This window comes from Mus musculus, chromosome 6, assembly GCF_000001635.26.
Source record: "Mus musculus strain C57BL/6J chromosome 6, GRCm38.p6 C57BL/6J".
Lineage (NCBI taxonomy): Eukaryota > Metazoa > Chordata > Mammalia > Rodentia > Muridae > Mus > Mus musculus.
In genome coordinates, this window is record NC_000072.6 from 120,664,879 (window position 1) to 120,681,812 (window position 16,934).

General features: G+C 44.7%; 1 protein-coding gene across 8 annotated transcripts in view; it reads left to right on the plus strand.

The window, feature by feature from the left end:
- Positions 1–1,435: 1,435 nt before the first annotated feature.
- Positions 1,436–16,934, plus strand: part of Cecr2 (CECR2, histone acetyl-lysine reader) — a 104,878-nt gene continuing 89,379 nt past the window's right edge. For 3 of the 8 annotated variants that reach the window (XM_017321659.2, XM_011241398.2, XM_030255488.1), the window contains exon 1: positions 1,440–1,829. In XM_017321659.2, the coding sequence (XP_017177148.1) occupies positions 1,704–1,829 (126 nt within the window). In that variant the 5' untranslated portion in view covers positions 1,440–1,703. Of the gene's footprint in view, positions 1,830–16,934 lie in introns of all 8 variants that reach the window. The other 5 variants (NM_001368706.1, NM_001128151.2, XM_011241396.2 and 2 more) reach the window with 3 other exon arrangements.

A 16,934-nucleotide genomic window follows, 5' to 3' on the forward strand; every position in this document is an offset into this window, starting at 1 on the left:
GATAGATAGCGTGTAGGGGTTGCTAACTCTCACCTACAGGGCAGTGTGAGGGAAGATGAAGTATCTTAAGGTTAGTTGGCTCACAAAAGGCACACTTGGATATATAACTTAAGGATTTTAGTGTTTTTAAGTGCTGCCTTACAAAGACACAAGAGGTTAGTTATTAAAGTAATTAGAATAGGTGAGGGAGGAGGAACGAGCCAGGCCTCCCACTTACACATCTATCTCACAAACTCGCTCCCTATTATTCTTTCCAGGGTTGTACCTATCTAAACAGCCGAATTTGAGTGCACCTAAGGGGCGGTGTTTCTGGCGAGGTGGACTAAAGAAGCAGCCAGGACTCTTAGAGTAGAACTGCTCAAGCGCAAATGACCAATACAAATAGGCGCTACTACAACGTAGTTTTTCCAAACTTCTGGGCTATTTCGGGGGTGATTTTTTCCCCTTCCGGTTTAGACAGAATTCCACCGTCCTAAATAGCAGTTAACTTTTCTAAAGTCCGAGCACCTTCCTCTCGGAGCGTATTCCCGCAGCCCGGGCAGGTCTCCACCCCCACCCGGACACACGTCCTTAGTCTCCAGGCTCTTCCCCATCCCCCAGCCTCCCAGCCACATTGTGAGCACTCGCGCCCGCAGCAGCCGCGCTCCGCTCCGGCGAGGGCAGTCAGAGGGCTCAAAGCCAGTCTCCTCCAGGGCGGCTGCACGTGTCCGTTCCCTGGGGTGGGGGAAATTGCTCTTCCCGCTAGGCTGCTGATTGGTGCCTCCCCCCTACTCCACCCTTCCCGCCACACTCTACCCCTCCATCCTACTCGGTTCCAGCCGAACCAGCCCCACCACCTTCTTCCCTTGGAGAAGCGAGGCACTTTAGCGCTCCCTTAAGTCCCGTTCTCAGATAGGCTAATAATAGTAATAATAATAAAAATAAAAAAGCGCTAAAGAACAGGTGGAAAGCGCGTCGTTTCCCCGGGCCTCCGGTTTCCAGCGTGGACGTCCCACTCGCTCTGTCCCGCGCCACCCTCCACAGCAGTAATAACTGAAATCCCACACGTGCGCACTCCCGGAGCGAGTCCCCAGCAAGAGCACCACCCCGCGGGCCCTTTAAAAGGACTCGACCACTGAGGCCACGTGGGGGTGGGAGAGACCCTTATTGTCTTCCGTCACCAAAGTCGCCGAACTCCCCGGCCCCAAACACCTGCACGGCAGAGCGCGGCTCCCACCCGCCCGGCCGCCCGCGGGCTGCGCGCGGGCCCCTCCGCGTCACGGGCGGCCCCTCCCCGGGCGCGGCTCGCCCGCTCCCCCTCCCCCGCCCTCGGTGCAGCTGTCCGCGCAGGGGTGGGGGCGGGGTTGTTGTTGTGGTGCGCGCCGGCCCCGCCCCCTCCTCGTGGGCGGCCCCTCCTCCCAGGTTTCTGCCGGGCCCCCTCCCCACCCCCAGCCCCATCTGTTTTCCTCAGCGCTGAGTGGATTATATTGTATGGGATTGGGGGCGGCCGCACGGCCGCGGCGGGACGGGGCGAGCGCGCGGCCCCCGCCGGCTGCCCGAGCAGCGGCCGCTTGAGCGAGTCGGACCGCCGCCCCCCGCCCGGCCGCGCCTCCGCTTGAGCTCACGCCGAGCGGCGGGAGCCGCCGCGCGCTGAGTGAGAGGCGCTGCCGGCGGCCGGAGTCCGAGCGAGCGAGCGAGAGCGAGTGAGCGAGCGCGGCGGGGAGATGTGCCCGGAGGAAGGCGGCGCGGCCGGGCTGGGCGAGCTCCGCTCCTGGTGGGAAGTCCCGGCCATCGCGCACTTCTGCTCGCTCTTTCGCACGGCGTTCCGCCTGCCCGACTTCGAGATCGAGGTGAGTAGCCGGCGCTGCGCCCTTTCTCCGCGCTTCTCTGCGGGGAGTCGCGGGCCGCCGACTTGGCGCGGAGTGCGGGCGGCGAGGGGGCTCGGCGGCGGGCACGAGGCTGGCGGCCGGCACGGGCTCCCCGTGGCCCCGCGCGCTCTCGCCGGCGGGGGTCGAGCCTGCTTTTGTCGGCGCGGGACCCCGGGGCTCTCCCGGGACTTCTCGGCCGGTCTGAGGGCGAGAGTGCGCGCGCGCTCCCCGCTGGAGCCTCGGAGGCGGCGAGCAGCTGCTCAGGCGGGGACCGGGACGCGATGCGGGCTCACGCGCCGGGGGCCACAGCGGCGGGGCGGGAGCGGCCTCGGGCAGGGGCGGCGTTGCTCGGGAGACGCTCGCCCGGGTCGCACTTGGCGGACTTGCGGAGGCCCGTAACTCTCGGGCGCTTCGAGTCAACTTCGGGCGGGCGCAGATGGGGCCTGGGCTTGGGGCGTTCTCCTTGTGGGACCGCCCGTCGCTCACCGTCGCTCGGGACGCCGAGACTGTGGAGGGAAAGTTTGGGCCCCCCTCCCTTTTAAAACAGCTCCTCTACGGAGGAAGGCGCAGCCGTCCGTATTCCGGGAGCTCTCTCTCTGAGTTGATTTCGCCACCATTATTCCCCCGGGCGAGCGAGGAGGAAAGGAATGGCTTTCTGGCCAGGCCGAAGGTGCTTTCAAGACCCGAGGCTTTGTGATAACTGGACTAAAATCCGAGGGTCCTAATGACAAGGACGGTGGCGGGAGTGTGGGAAACGGAATGTATAAGATGGTCCGAAGCAGCATCCTGGCATTTATTTTTGGAAGGAATTGTGAAATACTGATTGGTTGGCAGGTTGAGTTGCTTTTTTTCCTGTCTGTAGGGACTTAATCACCCTTTTTTTTTTTTTTTTTCTTCCTTGGGACAAAGGTACAAGAAACTGTTGTTGGTCAGTTACTGTTTTCAGTTTTGTGACTGCCTTTACAATGGAAGTAATCAAAATTAAAGTAATTTATTTGGGAAGTCTGACCGTTGTGGTTGCCTCTTCACCCCCCCCCCCCCCGAATCTTGATTTTAATTTGTTGACTCTTGAGGTCTTCGCACACCTTTATTTTTTAAAGTCCGTTGTGTTTGCAGAAATATCACTTGCTTCTATGAATGAAGCGTGGGAATTTCCTCGTGTTGCAAAGTTAACGAAATTGGAAATCTAAACCGATTACAAGGGGTGTAGGTTAGGAAGGTGAAGAGGAATGTGGACTGAAGTTGGGGCCATTCGATGGCTTTTGGAGGGACTTTAAAACAAAGTGAAAAGGTTGGTAGGATTTTCCAGGTCGTGGGCTTCTCCAGGCTTTAGGAAAATGAAACTTGGCAATTAAACGCAACTCAAAGCGTTTATTTACAAAGTTTGAACAGGAGTGTAAGGACCATTTTTGTGATGAAATTTTGTAATGAAATCGGACTACAAAGATTAACGATTTGAGGAATCTTAAAGGGGAAGAGATGATGATTAATGATTCTGATGTCCTGTGTTTCCTTTTAGTTAGTTTGAAATCTTGAGTAGTCTAATTAAATCCTGCTGTTCAAAATGGCTGCAGTGTGTGTGTGTGTGTGTATGTGTGTGTGTGTTGGTGCTTGTGACAATTGCTGTCTTGGGTGCTGATAAACCTGTCCCAACCCATTTTCTTTCAAGAGGAAATAAATTGATGTGCGGATTACAAATTGAGTACATTTGAAAACGCCACTGTTGGAGAAATGGCACTTTCCCAAGTCCTTGTATTCCCATTTTGTTGATAAAAAGGTAGAGGAAACTCATTTTGTCTTAATTATACTCAACATATTTAAAGTTAACCTCTAATTTCTATCTTTAAATAGTAAACTTGAGGTTCTCAGTGTTTGTTGGCCTAATTCCTCTCGGAAATGTAAGCTGTTACTGTCCTTTACATGGTGAATAATCAGGTCTACTTGACATGGTGTCTCTTAATTCTAGTGGTTAAGAAAAAATTATGCTGTGTGGGTGTACATGTGTCAGGGAGTGCTTGTGGAGGTCAGAGGACAGTTTGAGGGAATTCATTTGGTGGTGAGAGCCCCAGGAGTCAAGCTTGGGTGGTCAGGCTTGGTACTAGTTTCCTTCACAGGGAGCCATCTCTCCTATGTGTTTCTTGGAAGATGCACTTTGTTCCTTAAAGTGTGTGTTACTTGAAACAACATTCAGCACATTACTATCCTGATTCCAACATGTACATACCTTAAATACTACCAGCCATTTCTCCCTTTCCCTATGGAGATGATCAATAAATGTGGAACATGATAGTGGTTTTCCCCTTCTGTATTTCCTGTATTTTATTTAGGGTTTTGATTAGTTACTGAAAGATGAAATATATCTAAAATTCTCATTCTCTTAAGAAATTTGACTTTGATCCATCAACAATGCAGAGTTCCCCAAAGATGCTAACAGTAAATTTGTTTTTGTTTTTTCTTTGGTGATTTGAAAAACATCAACTAGTTTATGGGTTAGGTCTTACAGAACAGTGTTAGTTTAGACCTTGTCTTTTTGTTTGTTTGTTTGTTTGTTTTTCGAGACAGGGTTTCTCTGTGTAGCCTTGGCTGTCCTGGAACTCACTCTGTAGACCAGGCTGGCCTCGAACTCAGAAATCTGCCTGCCTCTGCCTCCCAAGTGCTGGGATTAAAGGCGTTCGCCACCACTGCCCGGCTGACCTTGTCTTAAAGTAAAAATATACCAGTAAGGAGCTGAATGTACCTGCTAGACACATGGAAAGTCCTAATTACACTGGAAAAGCTAGAAATGAAGAATACTGATTACCAAATAGTTAAAACCAGACATCATTCCTTTAGGACACCAGTTTTCAGTTGTGGGAAAGATCTCATTTTACTCCTCTTTCCCAGGCTGAATCTTTGGATTTATAGAACATTGACAAAGCAGGAATCCTTAAGGATTTGTTTTTATCCCAAGCAAAATCTCTCAGGTGAAAGGCTCTAAGATTCTTGATGCTGTTCTGTAAGAGGTCAAGACCTCCCACTTAAGGTCCCTAAAGTGGTGATGTTTTTATTTTTGTATGTAAAAATATTTTTGCGCTCTGTTAATTAACCTTAAACTGATCATTTCTTCAGAAGAGTCAACATACTTGACTCTGTGGTGTATGTGGCGCTGGGGATTGAATTCTGTGTTCACACTTGCCAGGCAGGCACTGCATCACTGAACAGTCTTTTCCAGCCCTGAGACTACTTCTACCAGACAGAGTCTCATTATGTAGCTCTGGCTGGCCTGGAACTAACAATGTAGACCAGGCTGGCCTCCAACTCCTGGAGATCCTTCTGTCTCCTGAGTGCTGAGATCAGAGGTGTGTGCCACCATGCCCTACTTTTTTGCTTTTCATTTTAAGATAAGCTTGAACACTCATGAATTGCTGCCCTTAAATAAAGGTTCTAAAATAATCAGAACAAAAACCTGAGGGTACAATAATAATGTTTTCAGTGGCTCCAGATTCTTAGTTTATGATAGGGTTGTAGCTCAGTTGCCATAATTTCCTTCCCTGGTTTTCAAAACAAGACATGAATAGTATATAAAGCTTAATTTTTAGCAAAATACAGCTAAAATAATTAAAATAACTCAGTCATTGGGAAGCTGGTAACTCTAAAATTGTATCCTGACACTTGAGTAAAAATCTTCTGTTAACATATTTAGAAATTCCTATATTCCTGATATGTTTGCCATACATAGATGTTGCTTTTAATTTTCTGAAGAGGCTATGTGTAGTTGGACAGTAATAGATTGAAGACACTGCCTTTAGTAGTTGGTTATCACTGAACACTTACTACACTGTTTGGGGTTTTTGTTTTTGTTTTTTTAATGTATTAGGACAACCCAGGGTTTTAACGCATGCTAGGCATTGAGGTACAACCCCAGGCCCCCCCCCCCCCATCCCCTCCTCTCTCTCTTAGTCCTACTTTGCATTTAGGGTTTGTGAATAAGTAACTAAGCAAGCTTTCTATTCTACCTAAGCTTCCCTAGTTGTTTGATTTATAGGGATGAACCATCTAATCACCAAAGCATCTCATATTTGGACCTCTTTGGCCACATTTGCTGATAATAGAATCCATTTATATATGATTTAGCTAAAGCCAAATGTTTTGTACTTAATATTGTAGTGGATTAAGTTAGTTAAGTTTTACCCTGATTTGAAACAAAGATAATTGACCTCTTTAAGTACTTGCTTCAGGTTGAAGTAAGGCAGTGAAAGACAACAATTTTTCATAACTTTAGAGCAGCAGTTCTCAATCTTGGAGGGGGGGGGGCTGTTGAACAAACCTTTCATAGAGGTTGCCTAATATTAGAAAACACAAATATTTACATTATGATTCATAACAACAAAATTTAAGTTGGGTGCTGGGATTAAAGGCTTGTGCTACTACTTACTGCCCAGAGATTCTTGCTCTTTTAGCTTTAATCTTCCCTGCCTTGTGTCTTCTTTCTGTTTGTGGTTGTGTGTTGCTGAAGTACCTCACTCAGCAGGATGATGTAGGGCCAGTATATAGAGAGCTTTGTATTCTCCCCTTTGTAGTCCTGTTTCTAGTCCTTTAATCAAGAGAATGAGCCATGAATTATAATTAATATAAGTAATAAAACTTGCTGAAATTTAAACATAGATTAGTTGTATCAGCTGTGTTTAGGGGATAGATTCTGTTTGTGTATAGGAACAAGTGCTGTCAGGGTGGGTATTAGACTTCAATAAAATTCTCTCTTATTGGTTTTTTCGAGGCAGGGTGTCTCTAAGAACTCTGGCTGTCTTGGAACTTGCTTTGTATACCAGGCTGGTCTTGAAGTCACAGAGATCACAGGTCATAGTAATTTAGTAAGTGAGACATATAGGATTGTATTTTCTTAAAAATACTGTCTCGTGGGCTGGAGAGATGGCTCAGCAGTTAAGAGCACTACAGACTACTCTTCCAGAGTTCAATTCCCAGCAACCACATGGTGACTCACAACCATCTGTAATGGGGATCCGATGCCCACTAAAGACATCGGCAGTGTACACACATATACATGAAATAAATAAATAAATCTAAAAAATACTGTCTCATTATACTTCGCTGCCCATAACTACTATGTAGATGTTAACCTCATTTTACAGATGTGTGGGGATTGGAAGTTTGGGGAGGTTGGTTGTGTGCACAGGATTTCTACCTAGGTTCAGGGCTTTTACTCCAAAATCTGTGTTGCTGTTGTCTTTTCACAGTTTTGTGGACGTTTTAATTATTTGTATTGAAGGCATGTCTAAGGGTTCTTGGCTCAAAAGATCTTTATTTTTTCATTAGGTATGTGTTTCATATATGGAGATCAGGACAAGCTGGAGTGTAGCTTCTTTTTTGTTTTTTTGAGACAGGGTTTCTCTGTGTAGCCCTGGCTGTCCTGGAACTCATTTTGTAGACCAGGCTGGCCTCGAACTCAAATCCACCTGCCTCTGCCTCCTGAGTGCTGGGATTAAAGACGTGCACCACCACGCCCGGCGGAGTGTAGCTTCTTACATGTTTGAAATATCTGGTGGCTTTATGTGTGTTCTGGGAATCTCAATCTAGCCTTTTAGGTTTCATGGCTAAAACTAACCCACTGAGCCATCCCGTCACCCTATATTTTATTTTGAGTCTTTTGAGACAGAGTTTCTCTGTATAGTCCTGGCTGTCCTGGATCTTGTCCCAGACTGGCCTTGAACTCCTATAGATCCACTTGCCTCTGCTTCCTGAGTACAATGGGACTAAAGGCGTGTGACTGTACTGCCTAGCTTTTTTGTTTTTGAGACAGGGTTGTTTTTACTCTGTAACTCAGGCTGTCTTAGAACTTGTTATAATTCTCTTGACTTAGCGTCTGGAATGCTGGGTTTTAAGTATGAGTCCCCTTGTCTGATATTTTTAAAATTTCTGAAGTAAGTGCAGAGAGTCAAGTTAATGTAATAATTCCTATTGACAAATGTTTATAAAGCATCTATGTGCTTGGCAGGGTACTAGCTCATGGAGATACAGCTATGTGTGTAACACAAAAATACTTGCTCTCTTGGTGGGTGAGATTCTTCAATGGATAAAGGAGTTTGCTGCCAACTGTGAGGACTTGAATTTTATCCCTTGAACCAAACATGATTAGGATGAGAGAACCAACCCCTTCAAGTTTTCCTCTGACCCCCACATGTGTTCCATGGCATACATATATTACACACACACATAGACACACACAAAGTTGTTACTATTTTCTGAGACAGGCTTTCTCTTTTTAGCCCTGGTTTTCTTGGAACTCACTCTGTAGAACAGGCTGGACTCTGCCTCCCAAGTAGTTGTTCTTAAGGGTTCCACCATGTCCAGCTAATACAAAATAAATTAATAAAAATTAAGTTTCAAAAGCACCTGCCCTCTTCTTAGTGGACAAATGATACAGTATGTCACAGGGTGTAAGAAATGAAGTCCAGGGAGGCTTGCACAGGGTCATGCTAAGGAATGGCTTCTTCAATTTAAGAGAGGGATAGAGATTGTATGTTGAGATAGCATTTGAATGGACCTGAGATAAATGACTTAGATTAGTTATTTAGAGATGGGTGGGGTAGTGAACACCTTTAATTTCAGCACTCTGGAGTAGAGGCAGGTGGATTTCTTTTGAATTCAAGGACAACCTGGGCTACACATACGTAGTAAGATCTAAGCCAGCCAGGACTATGAAAGACCCTGTCTCAAAAATAGAAACAAAACAATTTTTTAAAAATTACTATTTTTATGTGTATCTTTGTTTTGTCTGCATACAAATCTGTACCTTGTGCCCTTAGAGGCCAGAAGAGAAAGGATCCTCTGAGGTTGGAGTTACAGAAAGCTTCAAGCCACCATGTGCGTGCTAGGAATTGAACCTGGGTCCTGTGGAAGAGCAGCCAGTGCTGTTACCTACTAAGCTTCTCTCCAGCCTCAACCGAAAACACGAACTGTGTCCCTGGGGCTGACCACAACCTGTAGCTGTCATCCACACAGTTGTATATTGTTGGTCCACAGAAGATCCTTTTTAAAACTTCCTGCTTTCTACCTTTTGAAGAGTCAGAATCCTCTTTCTCTATAGAGGGATGAGGAGGACAGTTGCACAAGAGGAAATCCATGATGCATCTTGGGATCCTGAAGTGGAGGATGTCCTTTTGTAAAGGAGCTTTGGGAAAGCTCATCTTTCTGTTTTTTTCCAGCCTTTTAAAAAGAAAGGCTTTCTAGTTTCCTGGCCCCACCCCCATTTTTTTTTTTTCCTCCTTTTGTACCACTGGGAGCTTCAGAGAGTTGAGAATCTCCCACAGTTACAGAAGGGTTGGTCTCTCATCCATGAAGGACACTCCATTTTGGTTTGGTATTTGGCTTGCTTTGTAACTTCAGCTTTGCTTCATTTTCTGGAACACAGGAAAACGTAAAATCCAACTTGGGTAGTATAGGCCTTGATAACAGAGTCTAAAGGTGGACTTCCATGGGTGTTAAGGTTCCAGAATGAGAGTTGTGGCAGCAGAGGGTTGAAAGCCATCTTCTGTCCATGGAAGAGTCAAAACGTAGTGGTGTAGACAGCTGGACCTGCTGCCTCCTACTGGCCATGCCAGCTCTACTACCGCATTTCAAATCTGGAACACGTTTTCAAAAGGCATGAATCATGGCTCTCACTTGCCCTTGACACGAAGTGTCATCTTAGTAAGATTACTTTGGTAGCATGGGAATTTCAGACTAGATGATTGATTCCTGGCTTCTAGGAGGGACTTTCTAAGTGTGGCTAATACCATGGGTTAACTCAAAGCAACTCTCCATACTTTACAAGTTAGTTTTGTACCAGATAGAAGCTGCAGGTCCATACTTGCTTGGTATGTGTGTGAATTATGTGGATTTCTTTCTCTTTTCACTGCAAACTTGCTTCTAAATAAGCTTCTTTGACTGGAACTTTTTTTTTTTGGTTTTTTCGAGACAGGGTTTCTCTGTGTAGCCCTGGCTGTCCTGGAACTCACTCTGTAGACCAGGCTGGCCTTGAACTCAGAAAACCGCTTGCCTCTGCCTCCGAAGTGCTGGGATTAAAGGCGTGTGCCACCATGCCCGGCTGGCTGAAGCTTTTGAAGGTTGACATCTTCACTAATTCTGTTGTTCTCAAACTGAACTGATGTTATATGCGTGAGATTTGGAGGGATTCTGGAGAATGAGTGTCTTGAGTTATGTTATCTCCCACCCCCCATTTTTTAAAGACGGGGTTTGTCTGCAAAGAGCTGGCTGTCCTGGAACTAGCTCTGTGTATATCAGGCTGGTCTCAAACTCAGGTTTGTCTGCCTCTGCCTCCTAAATGCTAGGATTAAAGGTGTGCGCTACCACCTCCTGGCCACTTCAGGCAGGGCAAAAAGACAGAATCTCATTGTAGTTGATGCCAAACTATAACTTTGTGTAGTCTAGGTTGGCCTTTAGCTCCTGACAATCTTGGTGTTTCAAGTCCGGTAGACCAAGCTAGCCTCGATTCTGCCTGTCTTTCTACTTCCCCAGTCCTGGGATTAAAATCATGCACCCAGCTTCTGAAGGAAGTTGAAGTTGCTCCCTGTTACTGTACATGCCAAACAGAAATCTGGTAAACAGATACTTGGTTATCAATCCCTACTTCTTTCTTTTGTTGTTGTTGGTTTTTGTTTTTTCAAGACAGGGTTTCTCTGTGTAGCCCTGGCTGTCCTGGAACTCACTCTGTAGACCAGGCTGTCCTGGCCTCGAACTCAGAAATCTGCCTGCCTCTGCTCCCAAGTGCTGGAATTAAAGTCGTGTGCCACAACTGCCTGGCTTCTTCTTCCTTTTTATCTTTTCTATCTTTTTTTTTTTTTTCCCCTAGGATGGGCCTTTAAATTTCCTTCAAAACCATAGAGCCTCTGCCTCCTGAGTGCTGGGATTGAAGGCATGTGCCACTATACCTGGTGATGTGTTATTTTGGTTTGGAGGAAAGATGGTATTGTGATGGTGATTAAACTGGTCTTAGAGTTCTGTGGAGTGCTCTGAGTTTCTTGGAAGAAAGCTATAAAACAGGAAGTGCTATGATGGTGTATTCCTTTAATCCCAGGATTTAGGAGGCAGAAGCAGATGGATCTGTGTGAGTTTGAGGCCAGCCTAGTGTACAGAGTGAATTCCAGGACAGCCAGGAAAGCCTGTTTTGAAAAACAATAAAAGTAAGAAAGATATGAAACATTTTAAGATATGTTCACCTATGTATGGCTTTTGACACTTGTTTGTAGCCCCTCCCCTTCTCCCTTTCCCCTCCCCTCCCCTCCCCCTCCCTTTGCCCCCACACATTGGGCTGGAACCTGAAGATGGACATGCTAAGCCAGGCTCTCTCTGCCATGAGCCACACATCCAGCCTGCTGCACCTTCTTAACATTCTCTTTTAACTGAGTCTCAGTGGTTGACACCCTCCCTTGTTTTTTTCTTTCATTCCTTTGTTGTGCTCAACTCCTGATGTCTCTGGGCTTGTTCTGGGCACTGTGGAGGAGGGGTAGAATTTTGGGCCTGTATCGTGGTGCTAAACCCCAGACTTCATATAAGTAAACTGTGAAGTTCTGCAGCTTTTTTTTTTCCTCTCTCGCTGTTCTTTGAATTAATGTTGTTGTGTCCTGTGTCTTGTACTTCATTAGCTACACACAGGTTTCAAATGTAATTTCATAACAATACACAAGAGCTAGTATTCATTTTCTTGTTTAAAGTCTCTGACCTCATCTGACCTTTATGAAGGGTACTTGGCTGGTATAAGTGATAGCATGTTCTTTGGTGCTTCCCTCTTCAGTGGTAGATTTCTCTATAGCACTAGCTCCTGGCTAAGTCAGGCCTACTTTTTCTCTTTGGTAGGTTTGCTAAAGTAACTTTGTTACTTGAAAGTAGTAGGTCATAGCACGTGGTCATCTCAAGTATACATCTATACTGTGCATGATGCCTTGTTTATCCCAACAACAAAAAGTCAGTGTGAAAATAGAGCAGTGATTGGGCCACAGTGATACCAACCATTTCACTTATTAATGTTTAATATTAATTCACATCTGAAGTGTACTTTCCAGGAGTGGTGTAAGTTCTTAGAACTGAGAAGGCTGTTAAGTAGTCTTGTTGATTAGAATAGTTATTTTTGTTTTCCTTCTGGCCAGTTCTTTTAATGAACACCCCTTCCCTGAATGATCATTGTTTTCTGCAACAATGGCACTTGGGATAGGTTATTTGCCTAACAGAAAGTGTGTTAAATTAACAGATCTCCTTTGGGGAATCCTTTCTTGTTTCCATTTCTTTTGTGTCTCTTCTCTCTTCCTGAAGGGTTATCCTCGGGTTCTTTAGGTGTGATCAGTTTTTATTTCCTATAGGTCCTTGTTCAGGGAACTGTCTTTTGTTTGTTTGTTTGTTTTCTTTTGAGACAGGGTTTCTCTGTATAGCCCTGGCTGTCCTGGAACTCACTCTGTAGACCAGGCTGTCCTGGCCTCGAACTCAGAAATCCGCCTGCCTCTGCCTCCTGAGTGCTGGGATTAAAGACGTGCGCCACCACCACCCGGCTGGAACTGTCTTGTAGAACCAAAATAATTTGACTTATTGGTATAATTTTTGTATAATTACTGGGATTTTTGGCCCATTTGAGTGGTATTGGTTTGGGATAGTATTCCATAACACATGTGCTAATTATTCTCTGTCACTCTGTCTCTCTCTCAGAGAGAGAGAGAGAGAGAGAGAGAGAGAGAGAGAGAGAGTGTGTGTGTGTGTGTGTGTGTGTGTGTGTGTGTGTTCGCGCGCACAATAGGGCAAATACAGGCAGCATGCACCCCTGTGTATGTGCCTGTAGAGGCCAGAAGTCAGCTTCCTCAGTTGCTTTTCCTCTTTAAAAAATGTTTTTATTATTTATAACTTTTAATTTTAGATGATTTATTTTTTATTGTATGTGTGTCGGTGTTTTGCCCGCATGCGTATCTTTATGATGGTGTCAGATCTCTTGGAACTGGAGTTACAGACAATTGTGAACTATTATGTGGTAATTGAACCCAGGTCCTCTGGAAGAATTATCAGTGCTCTTAACTATTGAGCCATCTTTAGCCCCATATTTTTGAAACAAGTTTACTATGTAGTCCTGGCTAGTTTGAACTGCTGTGTAGACCAAAGTGGCCTAAATTTACAGCGATCTTCCTACCTTTGTTTCTCAAGTGCTGGGATAATCCGTGTTTGCAAACAAATTGTTACTTTTGTTTTGTTTTTGAGACTATGTTTCCTTGGATGTCTAGGAGCTCAACTGGCTTGGAACTTAGAGATGAACCTGACTGCCTCTGAGATGCTAGCATTCAGTGTATTATTACTCCATTTTATTATTACTTTTTAAAATTTATTTTGGTTGCCCTACCTACCATATGCCATATCTTATGTGTAGAGGGCAGAGTTCACTTTTCTAGAGTCAGTTCTCCGTCCACAATGTGTCTCCTTGGGACAGAATTCAGGTCATCAGGCTTGGTTGTCAGTGTTGTAACCTATTGAGCCATCTCCCTAGCCCCCAAAATTTTTATTGTTTTTAAGATGCTTTTCAGTTGAGTGCCATCCTGGCACACACTTTTAATCCCAGCACCTGGGAAGCAGAATCTCTGCGTTGGAGGCTGTCCTGGTCTACATAGTGAGTTCCAGGATAGCCAGGGCTACAAAGAGAGACCCTATCTTAACAAGGAAAAAAAAAAGCTGCTTTCTTTTCTTCATTTTTTTTTATTAGATATTTTCTTTATTTACATTTCAAATTTTATCCCCTTTCCTCATTTCCTCTCTGCACGCCCCCTCCCATCCCATCTCCCCTCCCCCTGCTCACTAACCCACCCACTCCCCCTTCCCTGTCCTGGCATTCTCCTACACTGGGGCATCGAGCCTTCACAAGGCCAAGGGCCTTTCCTTTCCTCTCATTGATGTCCTACAAGGCCATCCTCTGCTACATATGTGGTTGAAGTCTTGAGTCCCCCTTGTGTACTCTTTGGTTGTTGGTTTAGTCCCTGGGAGCTCTGAGGGTACTGGTTGGGTCATATTGTTGTTCTTCTTATGGGGCTGCAAACCCCTTCAGCTCCTTGGGTCCTTTCTCTAGCTACTCCATTGGGGACCCTGTGCTCAGTCCAATGGCTGGCTTATTTTCTTTTAAATTATGTGTATATTTATGTATTGATAGAAACATGTGAGTGCAGGCACCCACGGAGGCTAGAAAATGGCATTGGATTTCCCTGGCTGGCACTTGGTGGTACAGGCAGTTGTAATCTGTGCACTTTGGATGCTGATAACTGAATTCAAGTCCTCTGCAACAACAGTAGGTTTTCTTAAGTCATCAAGCCATTTCTCTAGGTCACCTATCCTTAAAATAAAAATTGTTTAAAAGTACTTTATATACTTATTTGGGGATAGACACATCTCACAGTGCATGTGTAGAGAGATCAGAGGGTAATTTGTGGGAGGGTGTTCCAGATATTGGAGTCAACTTGTTGGGCTTGGTGGTAAACACCTGTACTTACCAGCCATTTTGCCAGCCCCATCTTTTAATTACCATTAGGTTTATAGACAGGGTTGAATGTAGCTCAAGTTTGTCTCATATTTGATAGATAGATAGATAGATAGATAGATAGGTAGATAGATATGAATGTAGCTCAAGTTTGTCTCACATNTGATTGACAGATAGGTAGATAGATAGATAGGTAGATAGGTGGGTAGCCTGGGGTGATTTTTACTGTTTCTTTTTTATTTGTTTGAGACTGGATTNATCTGTGTAGTCCTATCTGTCCTGGAACTTGCTCTGTGGACTAGGTTGGCCTTAAACTCAAGACCCTGTGTGCTTCTGCCTTNTGAGTGCTGAGCTGAAGGTGTGCCACCACTCCCCTCTCTGCAAGTGGAACTTTGAACAAAGTTTACTTCTTTTCTGTTTGCTGCTGCCTTTGTTAAAGTTGCTGAGATTTGTGATCAAATTGCTGTTTTATTGTTTCTCTGGGGAGGGCAGTGATAATACAGTGTAAAACCTTTATTATGTGCAAAATGATTTATACAAGATGATCACAGTAGGAAGTTTAGAGGCAGGTAGCTCTGCTGAGGGAAATGTTCCAGGACTTGGGGTTCATTCCTTGAAGAGGCAAAGATGACTTGATACAGGTTATTTGAATGAATGTGAAGGAAGGTTTGAGGAGGAGAGGGAAGAGATGCAGGAGATACAGGGATTAAAATGACATTTTCCTGAGAGGTGGTAGGAGAAAGAATTCCAGGAGTAAGTTTTAGGAGAATGGAGAGTTTGAATCCCCATAACCGTCATAATGACTAGTATGTGCATGTGTTCGTGACTGCATAGGTGTGGGGGCATATACGTGTGTGCGCGCGCGCGTGTGTGTGCGTGTGGTAGGGGTCAGAGGTGGACATCAGTCAGGTATCTTCCTTTCCTGTCTTGCTTTCCACCATATTTTGGAACATTGTGCTTGAGATCTGGATTTGGTTCTCAGCCTTTAGAGAGCATCTATAACAAGAAAAAATGGAATTCCAGTTCCCAAGTTGTTAAAGAAGGTTAGTTGTGATACCCCATTTCCTTAAGAACAACCAACCAGCATTTGGAATGTTGCTCCCTGTTTCCTGTCAGTATTTTTCTGTTCCCTCCGATGGTGGGGAATAGTTACCCCATTCTAGAACTGTTGGTTTCCCAGTATTTAGGTCCTTGTGTAAATGTGACAATATGTGTATAGAAATTTACTTATCTAGAATTTTATCTTATTTTTATCTTTTTTTTTAGCATGTATGAGAAAGTGTGTGCAGTGTGTGTGTGTGTGCGTGCATGCGCGCGCATGTGCACATGATGTGGCACTCATGTGATAGTCCAAGGAAAGCTTTTAGGATTCTGTTCTGTACTTAATAATCCAACTTGGGTTGTCAGTTTACTAGGAAAGGCTTTTACTGTTGAGCTATCTCACTGGTCCCACTGTTTGCAGTTTTAGATTTGGTTTGTAGTTATTGAAGCTTAGAATAGTACCTTTTAAAGTTTAAAATCTGTGAGACTACTGCTTTTTTTTTTTTTTTTTTTTTTTTTTAAATTTAAAACAGAGCCTCGAGCCAGGCGTGGTGGCACATGCCTTTAATCCTAGCACTCGGGAGGCAGAGGCAGGGATTTCTGAGTTTGAGGCTAGCCTGGTCTACAAAGTGAGTTCCAGGACAGCCAGGGCTATACAGAGAAACCCTGTCTCGAAAAAAAACAAAAAACAAAAAACAAAACAAAACAGAGCCTCACTGTGTAGTCTTGATTGGCCTTGAACCCAGCCATCTTCTACCAGTTATTAAAGTTAAAGAATAATGAGAATGATCTATAGACAGTAGTATATCAAGTGCTGCCTGTGGATCTAAATGGTATTGATATGTGCAATTTATATAACATTTCGTGGGCATTATTATTTTAAATTTAAGAGTGTTCAGACAAACTTCAAACTTGCCACGTAGCCTTAAACTTTGACTTTTGTGCCTCTACTCTTCAGTGCTGGAATTTCCAGGCTATGTGCTTTTATTTTTGTGATGTTACACACACACACACACACACGTACCCATGTGCACAACCTTGGCACGGGTTTTCATTTAATAATCTTATGGGTACTTTACCCTTTATAGCATGGGTACCTTTGTTCAAACTTAATTTTGAGAGAAAGAGGACTCAAGTCATCAGACTTTGTGACAAGTGACTTTACTCACTGAGTCCTCTTGATGGCTTCAAACTTGTAAAAAAATTATTAATATTTAAGAGATTTTGAGTCAGGTGTGGTGGTGCAACCCTTTAATTCCAGCACTGGGAAGTCAAACACATCACTGTTCAAGATTGTCAGTCTGGCCTACAAAGCAAGTTCCAGGACAGTCAGGACCACACAGAGAAATCCTATCCCCCCCGCCCCCCAAAAAGGGGAGGTTTTGTGTATGTATATGTGTTAAACATTTTCATTGGCTGGAGAGATGGCTCAGTTAAGCGCACTGGCTGGTCTTCTAGAGTCTTCTAGAGTCTTCTAGATTCTTGAGCTCCTGAGTTCAATTCCAAAAAAACCACATAATGGGATCAGATGCCCTTTTCTAGCACACAGGTGT